Genomic DNA, 16,312 nt, shown 5'->3' with positions numbered 1-16,312 from the left:
GGCTCTGTCCCACTCACAAGGACACGCAGCCTTCCCTACAGCAGACTGACTGACAGGATTAGCTTGAGTTATTTACGTGGGAAGTGCACTACAATCTACGCCGAGCATATGAAGTAGTCGAGGGGAGGTGCCATTCGACACATTTGCTGTGGCACTAACTCTTGGTCCCCCGTTTAGCAGAGCACTGTCACGTACGAGCACCTGTAAAATGAGCACTCGCACGCTGGGTCTCCTCTGCTCCTTTCTGCTGCTACTCAGTGGACGCAGCAATTCTCTCTCTTCCCTGCCAGCTAGCGTTCATCCCCATCCAAACTTCCGAGTGCAGGACAGCTATCAACTCCATAGATTATGGTTCTCACAATACTTTTAAGAATGAGCACCAGATCACGAGGAATCCGAAACCTCAGCCCTCCCTCCTCCCCACTGGATAAAGCGTTCAAGTCACAGCCTTAGTGGTATTTTTTTTTTTTTACCCTGAGTCTCTTGATCCCTGCCCGCGTGATTTGCTGACAGTCGTACAGTTCTATCCTCTCCAAGCTGTGGCAGCTTTTCAGGTGCTCCAGGGAGGCATCCGTGATCAAAGGGCAGTTGTCCAGCTCGATCACCTCCAAGCGGTCGTGCGCGCAGGCGCCGTTTCCCAAGTGACGAATCCCATCGTCCGTGATCAGCTCACAGTGGGACAAACTCTGCATCCAAACAGAGCAAGTTAGCGGCCTCTGCCATCGGCAAGCAGAAGCCAACACCCTGCTGGGGGGCACTGTGGGACGAGTGAGAAGACGGCCCGCATTTCCTAAGTTTGGACTGGTTTGCCACGCTGGCGTTTTGGAGGTCTATAGTCTCTCCTTGCACTGGAGCCGCTGCTGAGTTTCAGGCTCCAGGCACCGGGCTCCGTGGGCCTCCAACGGCTAACGTGCCTGCAGGGGGAAGACTCATAGCTGAAGTGCAGTGGGAAAGGCTGCTGCTGAAAGGCGAGACCCACAGGGCCAGGAGACAGGACAGCTCAGAAATGGAGTATTTATCTCTGCTGTCGAAGAAACCATCTTTGTAAAATCATGGAAAGGACCCTGTCACTGGGTCTAAGAACCAGCAGAAATACGTCGTCACCTACTTGGTACATTTTTTTGGGGGGGGGCTGCATCTTAAAAGTTCTTGAGGAGGAAGCGGGGCTCGAGCTAGGAGATAGCATCAGCCTGTTGCTTTGGTGAGGGGCACAGCGTGCAGAAGGAACGGCTGCACAGGGGAACCCACTGACTGCATCCCCCCCACCTCCCAGGACAGGTTCTCTCACGATGACAACGGAGCAGTACACACAGGGATGCAGAGGAGACCGAGACTAAATTCCCAGAAATTTAGACCAAGGGGAACATTGCTTTCCAGAGCCAACAAGCTTTCCAGGTCTCAGTTGCCCAGCTCCATACTACGGGTGATAAGGGCTGCAGTCTCCTCTCCTACAGATGGACTGACAGCCCAGTTTGTAGACAGATTCTGCTAGGCTTGCTGAGGACAGCCAGAGGCTGGTACCAGGAGAATCCAGTGTCCTAGAATTCATTTTCAGGCAGCTGTGGGTGCCTGGCGCACGATTAATGCTAGCGGTAGGGGAGGGACAATAGATTCTTCAGGGTCAAGTTTCTAGCTGAATTCTTCCAAGCCTTCGCAACATGTCTATGAAGTCAAAGAGACAAATCCCCACGGGCACTGCTCAAGATCCCTTTGTTTATAGAAAGAAAATGCTGAAAGTCTCACTTATACTCACCAGAACCTGAAGCCGTGGACAGTGTATGGAAAGCTGGATTAGCGTACTGTCTGTTATCTGGAAAAAAAGAAAAAGCCCTTTCACACTGGGTGCTTTGCACAAGGACTTTTCTCCCCCCCTATGAAAGAAAAACTGCAAACTTCTGCCTTATCCATGACAGTGTTCCCCACAGTCACTCTCCTCAGCCCCTCAGGAACTCATCTCCTGTGTGACCAAGTTTCAGATGTACGGATTCTTCCGCTCCCTCACAGAAATCAACTGATGTCCTTAAAGGACCACTAAGACGTAGGTATTGTTGTTTTTTTGAACTTCCTTCAGTAGCTCTCACGAAATAAGCTCACACTTAGAAGAAGCAAGCGAGCAGACCTCTTCAACACCCCAGTGTCTCCTAAATGTTTGTCTCTGAAAGTACAAGAGGTGTTCAAATCCCCTGCCAACACCTTGGTGGATTGCTGAACTGTTCCCCTTTATTCTTCAGGAAGAAAGAGACTCAGCACACTGGCTTTCTAATCTAAAAGCATTCGGAAGGGAACTCGCTGGGCTGCCTTTGTTCAATGCAGTCAGTCCAAGGACACAGCCCGATTTTTCTTCTTCCTTTTTTGGGTTAACTTTAAATCACTTCCTGTCTGGACTATTGTAATTTCCTCTTGTGATCGCCTGAATTTCTGCCCTGTAAACATCAGGAAGCACAGAATACTGAGGTCACGCTGTTCTCATGGCAGGAAGCAAAATCCTATTATCTCCACTGTCTTTATCTGAATCAATTTCAAATCTAACCTTCGGGTTCGAGATGTTTCATGGGATCTTGAGTAAATTCAGCTGTCTTCCCCTGTAAACGCTACCTTGAGATGGTTATCAGCTTACGGCACATACCCTACAGAGAACAGCGTGCAGCCACCTACGAGAGACCTCCTTAAAGCTAGTGAAGACAGCTGCAGACTCAGCAATAACAGACTCATTACATTACATCCCACTGCCTTTGAGGAAGGCTAATGGTAGCACGGGCACCCCAGTTTTATTTCAAGTTGTTGCCATGTCCTCTATAAAATCATTGCTGTTCAAACAACCTGGCTATGTTTTTTTCAAAACAGGTAACTTCCATTATTTCTAGCAATATATGCAGCACAGACCTTGCCTTGCCTTATGCGCAGAGATCTTACCCTGGGACTTTATCTTGTGTCAAGGGTCACAATTCACACATCTATGACGTGACCTTCAGGACACATCTATTACTATTAAAGATTTCTTTTATTATTTACAGTAGCGTTCATTACTACGAAATATGAACAAAGGATCAAACTACAAAAGCAATATTTTCTTATCCAAATATAGCCGATCTTCTTGCTCAGGATTCTAAATCAAGTTCTGATTTATTGACAATCCACTTTTTCACGATCTTTCCACACTGCTGTGACTGTGCTAAAAAAAGTAACAGCCAGAGGTGGCACCTCCTACCTGGACGCACTCTTCCAGGTCCATTTTTTCAAGCTCATGGCAGTTCTAGGAACAAACAAAAGATCGAACACACAAGCTAAGTGCGAAGTTCAGACAGCAAATATAAACACAACCACAATGAAAAGTCCTTTTTAAAAATGAAGGTTTTTCCTCCATGAAACATCACGACTGAAAGGAAAGTTCGCTGCTTTTTTACAAACACCACCAAACATAGTAAAGGAAATCTAGCAATTTCACTCGTTTAAAGGCACCGAGTTTTTTTATTCATAGAAAGTAAAGGAGGTTAAATTTAGGGTCAGTTGTATAGAACACAGATTAATCTAGAAAAAAAACAAACAGTAAAGTTTATAACTCTCGAGTATTTAACATTTCATGTAGTTTGGAAGCACATCCTCCTAGATGTGTGGGTCAGGACAGTGCCAAAGATTACAGACAACCTAATTTTTGTAACTTAGCTTCCACTCCAACGTTGAGATCGAAAGCATTACAAAAATCTACATTCAAGAGAAAGCTACTGTTTGTTCATATCTATCACGAAAAGAAAGCAAAGCTACTTGATGAAAAAGTGGAAACGAGCACTTACCCTAGCTAGAGTGGTAAAGCCCACATCTGTTAGTTGAGAACACCTTGCAACTTCTAATATTCTGCACAGAAAGAATTTATAATAACCATGGTGGAGTCATTTTGCTTTTCAGAGTGTTTCATTAAAAGCTTCCAGCAACCCAGAAAAGTTTGACCCGGTTTAGGCTGTGCTCTCTGAGAGGATAATTTGCACAGAGCATCCACCCTCTATACCTGAGTGTAGGTCACAGGGAAAGAAGAAAAGAAGTCAGGCTAAAAGAGAACTCCAAGGGTCATCCAGTCCGTACCCTGCTACGAGGCAGGGAGGTCTAATCCGACAAATGTTGGACTAAGGTGCTCTTAAAAACCTCCATTGCTGGACAATCCACAACCTCCCCAAGTGATCTCTTCTGGTTTCCACCCAAAATACAGATCTCATCGTGAAAAAGGGTGTAATACACGACAACCTGGCAGATGGGCATGAAAGAATAAATATTTAATGCCGCGACAGAAGAGTCTGAAGTCTTCTCAGAGGCGAACTGCTTGCTTCTGTGACAACAGAGAAACTTTCTGGCAGACAGTTACCGCAGCTCTACAGAGGTTTGCTTCACAATGTTAACACGTTTAGCTACCTTTACAGAACAGAAAGCCAAGTTGCCTGAAGTGCGTTATGCACTTTACCGTATGCAGCTTAATGCTGTAGAGCTGCAGCGGAACATAAACACAGAAACCATTTGGAACCGAAATCATGTTCTACCTTCCTCTTTCAAAACTGGTTTCCATACATTTGTATGCTGCACTTCGTACCCACAACTCTTTAAATGAGCTTATCACAGAAAACAGTTGTGGCTTCCTCCCCTCCCCAGAAGACATGTATTTTATGCCATTTAAAACAGGCCGCTCAGCTGTTACAGGTGTCAGATAATAAAACTGGCCAGGTGCAGAAAGAAAAGACATTTTCTGAATTATAGTGAAGTCTTCCTGAAGAAACCTGTCCTAGTGGGAAAAAAAGTCTTAAAAAAATAGAAAAAAGCAAGCACCTGCAGAGATGTCGCTGGAAGCCCACTCTGTCAAGCAGAGTGAAAGCACAAATTCCATCTGCTACAAAATCATGGTGAAAACCCTGTTAATGTCACATGCCAAGAGGAAACAATGTTGTTTAAATGTGTTTTCAGTTCTCAGTACAAAAATAACCTAACCTCAACTGTTTTTCATAAAAGAACAAAAGTAGATACACAATGGTGCAAAAGGAGACTGCTGCTAAGCGAGCCTATTGGCAGCGCTCACCACCACGGCACGGAGCTCTTTTACCACTGTTTTACTCGCGCAAGTTTAGAAACCAGAAGTTTGGGTAAAACTACGATCATCCCACAGCAAACGCCTGGAAAAAGCTCAGTGACAAAAATTGCGCTTTCAGAAAGACCTTCAGAGTCTAAAATGGCTCAAATATTACACGACCGTGTCACCAAGATCCTTTGCTCAACATGCAGCGGGTCACTGGAGCTCGGGTAACTGCAGCGAAAACTTACCTAAGCCTTGGGCAGTTCTGTCCCAGGGCATTCAGGATGGCATCTGTAATGTTAGAGCAGCCTGAAGCACACAAGGATTGTAACTTGTGGCATCCTCTGCATATTGTAATGAGACCATCATCTGTTATTTGCTACAAGAAAAACAATAACAACATCACAAGCCATAACAACGTAGGTGGAGGTGCAAGGCACTGCATATTTTCCTTCTCAGACTTCCAACCAGGCACTTAACTGAGGCCAAGTTATGCTGCTTTCAACCCAAAAATGCATTCAAATATTTCACTGGAGCAGCTGAAACGGGATAAGCCACGTTGAAGTGACTTGTAAACATTCAGAAAGTGATTCCACATGCGTGGAAACGTTTCTGAGCTTGGGCCACGTGAGCGATGGGGGAAGGCCTAGACTCGGTCTCCTGCCTTCCTTTGCAACCCTTGCTTGTAAAGACCTTCTTGGCTGAAACTCAAGACAAGCACCTAACAGTCAGAGTTACCCACAAAAATAAGCAGCAGGTTGTTTTCACAAACAGCCTTTTAAAAAAATACACTTCAGTGGTTTGGGACCAAAACCTGAGCTGCGAGAGAGAGGCTTACAGCCCAGATCATGTTAAATTCACCCCGTGGCGCGGCAGCTCCATCGACCCGCTGCGTCCCCAGACACACAGGGTCCCGTCCAGCCCCGCGTGCTCTGCTCACGAGACTGGGATGGCAACAGTGCATGAATCTGCTCCAGATGTTTCCCCGTGTGAGCACATGGGGCTGGGACTCAGCGTGGCTGTGCCAAGGAGCCGCACGGGATCCAGAGCAACACAGGCAGTGGGATGAGGGGAAAAAGGGACAATAGGTGGCAGAGGCCGTGCATGCCGGAGGACCAGGTTAAACCTCACTTAATTCTTAGGTTCTGGATTTTCAGAGGCAGCCAGACTCAATTCCCACGGAAAAGCACCAACCTAGGGACTGGCACTGCTTCTTTTAAAATAGCAAACAGCAAGCCTGTTGAAGAAACTGAGTAGAACTTGGTATTTTCAGTTAAGGCGATCAAGAACCTCACTAATTTTCTTCTCCCTTCGGCCTGTTTGCCTCTCCCCTTCCTGCCTCTTCCCTAGACCCCAGACGCAGGTCTGGAACTTGCTAACAGTCCAGCTCCTCCTCCGCAAGAGCCCAGTCTCAGACGGATGGGCACCGGTCTCTAGCCAGTCTAGTAACCAGTAAAGCTGCTCCTTAAACCGGAGTGGGAAAGGACAGCCCTGCAGCCCCCCAAAATCCTTGCCCACTTCCGTGGAAAAGGAAGAGACTGCCCAGTTACTCACTGTGTCAGACTAACTGCATGATGGTATGTACAAAGAGCCTATTCTAATTTCTTTTTTTGGCATAAATATACATTTTTGGCGCTGCAGAATAACTGGTTTAGAGCCCTTCCGTGCAGGGAAACTGCACTTCTTGGTTCAATTTTACGAAGAGACTGGGGGAACCGCCTGGCTAGATCACCACGCAAACGCTCCAGCCCGATGGAAAGAATTTTTCCAGCTAGTCGTGCAAATGAGTTTAGAAGCCCCGTGGGCAGGGCAGAGAGGCAAACAATTCTGACAAACTGAATGCTCTAACACTGTTTCGGGGGCTTATCCAACATTACTGGACGCTACCAAAAAGCTGTTTTTCATCAACCGTCTTTAAGAGTCTCGCAAATTTACAATTGCCCTGTCTGCACAGATGACGACGTTTCTGGGATGAAGTACATTCTGCATGGTTCTGCTTAGGGATGGTCTCTAAATGCACGGTGATGGCTGAGTTGGGAAATCATAGGAAGCTGTACTTACTAAGCATGTTTGAAGGTTTAAAGTCACCAGTTCGGGACAATGTGCACCAATGTATTTCAGGGCTTCATCCTCAAGCTGGAAAGAAAAATTCAGAGACTGAAGCAACCTGTTAATACTTGAAGCAACCTTCAAAATAAAGCTTTGAGAACAATAAAGCATCTGTGGCTTGGATACCTACGGGGGAGGAGGGCAACGCACTGCAATCTCAAAATACACAGCAATAACTACATGCCCTTTTTTTTTTTTTCCTCTTTTTAACATTTCAGGAACAGAGTTCAAAGACCCACAACACTGAGTTACTGATTTAAAGAAAAGCTGATCTGATCAAACATGCGTAATTAACAAAGCAAGTAGTGAAATCAGAAACTATTTACAGGAATTAAGGAAACGCTTCACTAGCGAGGGCCTGTAAGGAACACCGTTTTTATATTGCAATACTGAACTCAAAAAAAAAAAGTCTTATTTCAATGTGAGGAGCACAAACATATCCAGGTTGCTTTCTGATGATAAAAAAGCCTGCTATTCTTAAATGTATAAGAACAGATGGCAAGTAATTGATAACAAGGATGTATTGCCATCAATATTACTCACGACTCCATAAATTACTAGAAACTCAAGCTGTTTCTATGACCTGAATTCTCAAAATAGGCTGAGATTGTTCTACCCTTAATCAAGTCATTTTTACAGCCATGTATACCCATCTCAAGTATTAAAAATCCAACAGTAGTATAAATTTAGAAAAACTACTGACTATAGCCCTTACAGCTGGGCTGGCTCGTGCACACAAGGATATTACTGCTTTGTGCACATAACCAGTGTATTATTGCTTTGCTTATCGTAACAACCTTTCAGGACTTTCTGTGTGCACGCACAGGAGAAATATGCTTTTTGCAAAATAAAAACATATAGCTGTTTATCTATACACAGCAGACAAAAGTGGCACTTATTGACTCATACTTAAGGAATCCCTACCCCCAAGAAAAAAAAAAAAAAAACAAATCCAAAACAAATAAGCACTGTCAGTGCTCGGGTACAAGGGCCTAACAGATCAGAGATCATTTTCCAGATCTACCTTGAGGCTCCTAAACTCTCGGGAGTCTCTGGGTCACAGGTTTCAACTCCTGCAGGGTCAGTTTTACTCTCCTTTTTCAAGGACAAGATTTGAGATACACGTTTGCTCCTTTCTAGCCTATCTGTCCACATCAAAAAGACCCCAGCCCACTTAAGTAAAAAAAAATAAGAATTAGGCCCCACGTTCTCTGTGAAACAGCTTTGCGAGGAGCTCTTGCTCATTAAAAGAGTAACGCTCAAGGTTGATGTTCCCCACGCCCCAGTTCATAATTGATGTAAGTCCTTAGCAAAGTTGTAATACAGGGAAGTATTTAACATATTAAACTTTTCAATGATTCACCGGGTAAGACAGTAAAGAAAGATTAAAGGAAGTTAGTCTAAATAACAAAAAGTATAACATGGGGGCAACCCCCCCCCTTTCAGCTGTAAGAGTTAGTGCAGCATTTATATATTCCAAAGTACAAGCATCACGGTCTCTGCAGCCTCTTCAAAATGCACTGTTACAGCTCCAGAGCTATACGATATACTTGAGGGAACAGCACTACGCCCCTGACCGGCTGCAGAGATGTCTCTTCAAGGAGTCACATACACAGTGATTCTCTTTGACTAACTAGAAGATCCAAACGACACGTAGAGGAAATTCAGTCACCAGCGCAGATGAAAGTACTGTCACGCTTTCTAAAATTTTCCTGAACCTTCAGAAACGGATGGGTTTAGCCATGAATAACAGTTATCTCCTCTTTATAAAAGTTTGCTCAATATGTTCCCGATGGGGAAAAAAGAAGAATGATTCTACAGCTAGAGATGCAATTGGTTCACTGTCCCACTATTCACGCTGAGCTCAAAGCTATTAAAGAATTTCAGTAAAAGCAGTTAATCTCCAACAGACAGATTGTGAGTAATTTCAGTAATGTAACATTTCTGGAAATAGAAAAATCCACAATACTTCATCCCCACACTTTCAGTTACAGCAGGAATACGCCAGCTGTTATTATTCAATTTGAGCACTCTCCATAGAGCCGTACCTGCGTGCAGCCTTTCAGAAACAGGGCTTTGAGTCCACCGCAGCCTCTCACCAGAGCCTGGATGCCATCCTTAGTCACTTGGTCGCACCAGGAGATGTTCAGCTGTTCCAGCAGTGGGCATCCCTCACTTTGGGGGTGAAAGGAAAAGCGTGTGGAAACTTGGGTTTTGTTTTGGAAAGAAATCCTGCTTCAAGGCAGAAACTAGGAAATCCCCATTTCTGGAACCCACACGAGCACAGACGTACACCCGCACCCCCCACACCCACGGGCAACGCTCTTGTCAAACATCATCTCCAGATGCGAAGAGCTCTCCAGAGGCAGTATCAGGAGCTCTAAAGCAGGGTAAAAGACCACCGATTTATCCCATTTTGGACACCTCCCAGCTCCTACACGAGGACAGACACTATGGGCTTTCCGGATCTGAATACAACCAAACCACCCTCAACGAACACCAGAAATAGGGTCGATTTCTGCCATGCTGCTTCTAACTTTCCAGGTGTAACTCTGCGTTTGCAAATAGCTGCCAGTCGAAGTAACACTCAAGTGTAATTTGTAATTAGGGAGAGATATACACGCTGTCATGTATTTAAGATGCTGCAGCACAAATCTGACCGTGTGAAATGAGAGACAAGGATGAAGACCCTCAAGGGAAGGAAAAACCAGGCTCGAAGTATTTTAATGTAGCTACAAAAATAATTTAATCATTCATTTGTTCTTTCAAATCTGTGTTTTCTTCTGGTACCTAGATTCATCCTCCAGTTTTTTTTCCCCGTGATACAGCTTTCCTGTATTTTCTTTTATTCCACTGGTATATCACTTGAATTTTTTTTTTTTTAATAGCTTGGCCTCTATTGTTACCTTTAATGTTTTTTTTGCCTCCTTTTCTCTGTCCCAATATCTTCCCACCAATGTCTGTCTGTCCCTTCCTTTTCTAGATTACTTGGCAATTCCATTTAGCAGATTTAAGCAGTTATATGTCTCCTAAGCAGTTTAAAAAGACAAATAGTCACATGCTGGTGTTCACCTTCTAGCTATGTAAACAATTGCTAAGTACACAATGGTACACTTACAATGAAGTTGACTGTTAGTAAACGAGCACTTTAAAAAGGCAGACTAAGACTTTTGTCTCCCCCAAAATCCCTCCTCCGAGACTTCAACAGAATATAACTCTTCTTCTACTGTTAATAACTATCAGGACCGATACAAACAAGGTCGAGGGCAGCTTTTACTGAATCCTCCTCCTCCTCTGTCTGGGCAAACCAGGAGGCACAACGTGTGAATGTTGAGCTCTGCTGGGGAATGCCCGAGCTCTAATCACAGTTACACCTCAGCCTGTGTCAGTCTCCTCCAAGGCACACGAGACACACGGGGCAATGGTGGGTCACGCTATCTGGAATCAAGGGGCAAAAGTCAGCGTTGTTGACTCCTACCTCAGTGCTTTCAGAGAGAGGTTGGTTATGGAAGTGCAGGAAGCCAAATCAAGGTGCCTGAGTTTAGAGCAGAACTTACTGAGGCTGGTACACGTACTGAAAGAGAGCATACAAGACACACTCATGCCATAGATTTATTCAAAGCCATATACATTTCAGATGACATGCGTTATAATATCTACTGCAGGCACAAGCCTGGCCTTCCCTTAAAAAGGAAACTGAGAATATAACATGGTACATGCAGAAAAGGGGATGACAGGGCAAACAGAGATGAGAGCGTTACTCACGCATCTGTGATCTTGGTACAGCCATTCAGGTTCAATACTTCAATATTTCTGCAGTTCTGTGCAAATGTCCTTTATTAAAGAAAAGGGAAAACAGTATTTTTCAGGCAATGGATTTCCAGATGTTTTACAGCATTTGTTTTAACCATAACACATCAGATTCAATTTTACAAAGTTGTCTCAAGCAAAATAAGTAAGTAAATAAATAAAATAAATAATTTATGTTGCCCCATATCTTGCCTTGGGATTTCCCAGCCTAAAGGCAAAAGCTTGTAATTCAGTGCCAATTACTACTTAGCCTGTAGCAGCAGCTGGCATTATTCTAATGAGAACTGAGAAAAATGGCTACTGTGTGAAGTTAAAAAATTATAAATTAAAAAGGCTTATATGTCACCGCTCTTGATGTTTTAAGTTAGACACACAGGCTAAAGATCTCAGTTCCAAAGTGTTCATAAATTATTCCAAACTCCTGTGGTTGTAGAAACCGAATCATCCTTTACATCACAGTTAAGAGCAGAAAGAAGCCATACCACTACCTTAACGCATTGTCTCCCACTCCTAGACAGCCACGCAGGCTTAACTTCCGCAAGAAACCCCCGCATCTTTTAGAAATATTCTCAACTACTCGGCCCTGTCGGAGACAGAAGGAGTTACATTAAAATCCAAAAAGTCACCTGATCATTCAAAAAGTTGAATTCAAAACTTTGCAGATTAACAACAGTTTGTTATTCTCGGTAAAACAGCGCTAAGAAAACAAAAATGCCACGATAATAATCTAAGGCAGGGAGAGGGAGAATTATTCAGCTTCTGAAGATGGAGAGACAAGGAACAATTACCTAAAGCCGCTCAGGCTAATGACTGAGGAATTTCCTCCAGTTCAGAGCTCCCGGACATCGATACAGACTACCCAAGAAAGATGAAAGAAGCCATGCCATTGCTACAACGTGGGCGGTAAGATTTACAAATAAGTACAGTCAATGTACTATAAATGGATATACTTAAATTTCTATTCAAAACAGAGATGAGGCAGAAGCAGCCCACGAGTTTTATTCTCACAGAAAAAGGGATTCAAACATTTGTGTTCAAGAAAAATCTAGAAAAATGCTTTCTTAATTTCAAATTTGTAATCAGTGGAAGCCTCCAAAGACCCTGCTACAAGCTAGCATTTACCCAGCTATCTCTCACTGTGAATGAAGTGCAAAAACCGTTGAGAGAATATTTCTATCAGTGTCCAGAAATTCAAAACTTTCCCCTCTACTTCAGTCTACGCGGTTGCTCATCACAGAACAGGAACATCACTCGGTTCTTCAAGTACTAGTTGGCATTTAAGGCCTCTATGACGATGAAGATACTCTCCTATAATCTTTTTCCAGTCAAAAAAATGTCAAGCATCAGGCTCGGTACAACGTAATACCACAATGAAAACAGGGGCACCAGCTTAACTAGATCTCTGCACGGGCTTCTGGCGACAGCTGGCCACTCGCTTTCAGGGGCTACGGGAGCAGCTCTACGGCCGCAGCGTACTGCTGAAGCGCTGCCCGGGCTGAAGGCTGACAGAGGGCTGAAGCTCGACCTGCACATCCGTGTAGAAGGGCTGGAAAACCTGAAACAAGTCCGCGTGTTTTTGCGATTCCTCTAGCAAGCCTATGAATTCATATGCTTGAATTAGAGGATTCAAACACGTTTATACAGAGAATTTTCATCAACCGATAGATTTACGATCCTTTAAAGCAAACGACATTCAGGACAGCAGAAAGTCTAGCGGGTACTTTTAGGTCAGGTCCAACATATTCAAGCATTTTGTTTTAAAAGGGGAAGTCTGTGCTTATGCAAGAATATGTGTTTGATGTATAGAATGGTGTTAGAGAACAAAGAGACATTAAAACCATGCAAAAACCACTCAAGAATGAGAAAAGCCTAGTTTGTATTCACAGCACTCCTGCCTCTCTCCCTCCTACACAGACCAACGACAGCAGCAAGGCTGAGCAAGCTCTGTCCACGTTTCCTGCTACCTCCACAAACCAGGCACCACCGGTAACTTTGCTCTACCTCTAGGAAAGCAAATAATTATATGGGTCCAGAACTTTCAAGGCACGGTAAGAGATAAAGTATTTATTATCAAGAACAAAAATCACACCATTTACTTCCTTCAAGAAGCCTCAGGCCACTTAGACCCCTGCAAGCATGCAGAAGTCACAGTATCACAGGCCTGTTCCTTTATCCGTGCGTCTCAGCTGCTTGGATACCCGGCTGGCAGAAAGCGATTATTTTAACTCTTTCCTCCACAAATAACGTGTGTGTTTCCCACCGGTTCCCACGAGGTGTGACTCTTCAGTCATCATCTGGTTTATGCCTCTGTCTATAACGAGTTAAAACGATACACTCCCTATCTCCCTCCTCCAACATGTTTTAAAGAGGATATAACACTCTGATAAGAAACTTAAGGGTTTTTTTTCCTCGTCCCTTTTCCTGATTAATGTAATTTTAATTTTAAGAACAGCATGACAACAGCGTCCATTCCTATCAGTGCCGCGTAGTCCACATCTAACAGATTTAGGACAGCTACAATGAAGCATTTCCAAAGCTGCATCTTTTAGGAACAATTTTGACCTCGTCCCCCTGAACCACCTTCACTTACATTTTAATTTTTGATATTAAAGATAGACAGGAAAGGATAGACATATTGCAGGCCATGTTTCAAAAGACATCCAGTCTTAATGGTCTAAGTCAGCACTATGTTAACATTTCTTTGAGTGAAAGGAAAAGTAGCCTGAATTCTGCTATACAGAAGCAGTAGTTTTCCACAAGAATGTACCTATTCTACTTATTTTTGTTTTCAGAACACACAAAAATACTTTCCTTCTATTACTGCCAGTAAGTCTTGATATAGATATATAATTCTGTCCATTTTCAAAAGCTGAATGGATTGCCAAGACTTTAAAAGACTCCCTGAAGCTAAGAAGAACTGAAATTAATGATTTCTATCTCCAGGGAAGGTAAAAAGGGTTACGCTGGGAGTATTAATCCATTCTAGGCTGTAATTACATTTTAACAAGAAAAATGGGTTTGTATGTCACTTAATTATACCTCAATATCCCTCTGGAAATCAAACAGGTCAATTCGCTGCCAGTTACTGCCATCCAGGGCCAGAACATTCCATGCCTTTAATCGGGGGAAAAAAATGTAAATGTGTTGTTAATACGAAAAAACCCGCCAGTGGGGACCTAGTTACAGTTTGCTCCTTTTAGAAACAACATTCTGTCTCAGATGTAAAAGCAACAAGTAATTACAGCCAACGAGGAAAACCGTGCAGTTACCAGAATCGCTTGCTCGGACAAGAGTCCCCTCACCTACACGGCACACTCTTCGCAAGTCCCCAAAACAGGCAAGCCCGCGGTGCCCCAGCCGCTTCTGCTCCCAGGGGAGGCGTAGATGCTGAGCCCAGGACAGGAGGCAGTGCTGGAGCGTGGGCATCTTCACAGTCCTGGCTGGAATCTAATCCCCTCTGCAGCATCACCAGCTAAACCAACGCCTTTAAAGGATGCTAGCAGGACCAACATGACGATGAAGGATACCAGGACATGGGCGAGTCCCAGAGGAGACCCTACACCAGGCATCTACGCTGACAAGAGCGGTGAAGCTAGTCTGAGGGCATGGAGGACTCTGTGGCGCCGGGACAGGGGACTATGCGGCGAGATCCCGTAAGTGGTGGGTGAGGCTGTCATCTCGCACACCTCCTCTCTTGCCTCCAGCAGAAAGAGATGTTCAAGGCAGTTCCACAGCTTGGTGCATGGGGTGCTGCGTCCCACAGATGGAGAAATTCAAGGCTTTGTAAGCTGTCCAGATAAAGCATCCAGCTCTTACCCGAGAACTATGCACCACTGCCGGAGTGACAGTGTTTACTACCTCTGACTTAAGCGTTTGCTTTGTTTTTTTTAAAGAAACAAACCAACCTGGTGTGGTTCATGCTACAAATGAGAACCAGGAACTGAAAGTTAATAATTCTGTCCTTAATGAATCAAAAAGGTTGTCAACACAGTACTGTACTTGAAGCTTTAATTACATAATCAAAGTAAAACAACTAGATCTCATAATAACCATGAGTCCATCATTATGAAAGAGTGCATGTCTATAGGCATGTTTTTATACTCCATCTATTACATGCACTAAGCTGCATCTCCATCACAATATACCAGTTCTTGTGCAAGCCACGTATAGACTTAGAACAGCCGACAGAACTGTAAGCATTAACTGATTTTCTGCATTTTAAATCTCATTGCTGATATTTGTTTTAAGGTCTAGTTACTGTCATGATAAAAGTAATAGCTCCAGTGGAAAAGAAATGCATCAGTGGATGCAAGTTATAACACAGCATATTTTAATGTCTAATGTAGGCAACATTACATACAGCCTTTCTGTAGCTCTGCGCAGATATTTTAGTCCTTTACAACACATGCTGTGTCACATAATGACTAATACGTTCTCTGATGCCCCGCGGACTGCGTAAACAGGAGCAAGCGACAAAAATGGGAGTACGTCTTGACACTGGCAAGTATCTGACAGCCCATTTTGGTCAATATTGTTCTGCTGGAGCAGTGAGTTTCAGCTGGAATATCTTTCACTAGAAGACCTACGTTATTCAGAGAACATGGGATGATAACTGTAATGCCTAGACATCACACAGGGTATTTTTTAGTGCAATTAAAAATGTTTAAGCATAAGGGTTTTGTTTTTTTTTTTTAACTCTTATGTACTCCGAATAGTGAAACAAGTTATAGTTCAAAGATTGATCAGTTTTGTACAGGTGTCACTCAGCACCGGCTCTGCCAGTACAGTGAACACACCACTACAAACACCTTTCCGTGTAACCGACTTTCCACTCTTGCTGTAGTAATGCTTCCTCTGTGTGTCTTCTTAGATACTGGCAGGATAAACTATCTGAACAGATCTGGTAGCTCTAGATAACTGGACCTGTAGTTGGAGGAATTTTCCCAAGCAAATAATCCAAGCTGGATTTCATTAGCTGAAGCCCACAAAACTATGAGCTACTTAAGGAAAAAAACATCCCTAAACAAAACAGACACTCATTTTTGTCTTCCATGCTTATATCCAAGCAGGAAAGCAAGCTTTCACTGACTGTGCAGCATCTTTGCGAATCAAAACTTCTATATCCCCACCAAAAACCACACGATGCCATTTTAGACTCATCCAGCTTTGGTATTTTCATCAGCACAGGCCTCCTGTACAAACCCAGGCTGACTGGAGAGTTCTTGGGCAAAAAGTCAGCCACCTCCCCTTTGTAACCTGCTCAGGGCCTGGGACACGGGGCAAAATGGCATGCAAGCTTTGAGTCCCCCTTCACTGGTGCCATCAGAAGTTTCTGGTATTGCG

At 43.8% G+C, this 16,312-nt stretch overlaps 1 protein-coding gene across 5 annotated transcripts in view; it reads right to left on the bottom strand.

Moving 5' to 3' along the window:
* FBXL20 (F-box and leucine rich repeat protein 20) overlaps positions 1–16,312 on the bottom strand; it is a 43,784-nt gene that overhangs the window by 3,096 nt on the left and 24,376 nt on the right. For 4 of the 5 annotated variants that reach the window (XR_012996870.1, XM_076356483.1, XM_076356484.1 and 1 more), the window contains exons 4-14: positions 14,009–14,083; positions 11,458–11,552; positions 10,925–10,993; positions 10,638–10,733; positions 9,208–9,334; positions 7,112–7,186; positions 5,299–5,429; positions 3,792–3,852; positions 3,209–3,253; positions 1,754–1,810; positions 474–686 (exon numbers count right to left, since the gene is read on the bottom strand). Coding sequence is in view for 4 of the 5 variants with exons in the window: in XM_076356483.1 (XP_076212598.1) it covers positions 474–686; positions 1,754–1,810; positions 3,209–3,253; positions 3,792–3,852; positions 5,299–5,429; positions 7,112–7,186; positions 9,208–9,334; positions 10,638–10,733; positions 10,925–10,993; positions 11,458–11,552; positions 14,009–14,083 (1,044 nt within the window). In the remaining variant the exon portion in view is untranslated. The remainder of the gene's footprint in view (positions 1–473; positions 687–1,753; positions 1,811–3,208; positions 3,254–3,791; positions 3,853–5,298; positions 5,430–7,111; positions 7,187–9,207; positions 9,335–10,637; positions 10,734–10,924; positions 10,994–11,457; positions 11,553–14,008; positions 14,084–16,312) is intronic. The other variant, XM_076356486.1, reaches the window with a different exon arrangement.

This window comes from Aptenodytes patagonicus, chromosome 20, assembly GCF_965638725.1.
Source record: "Aptenodytes patagonicus chromosome 20, bAptPat1.pri.cur, whole genome shotgun sequence".
Classification (NCBI taxonomy): Eukaryota; Metazoa; Chordata; class Aves; order Sphenisciformes; family Spheniscidae; genus Aptenodytes; species Aptenodytes patagonicus.
The sequence above is the reverse complement of the archived record's forward strand: the minus strand, read 5'-3'. Positions and strand labels throughout refer to the sequence as shown.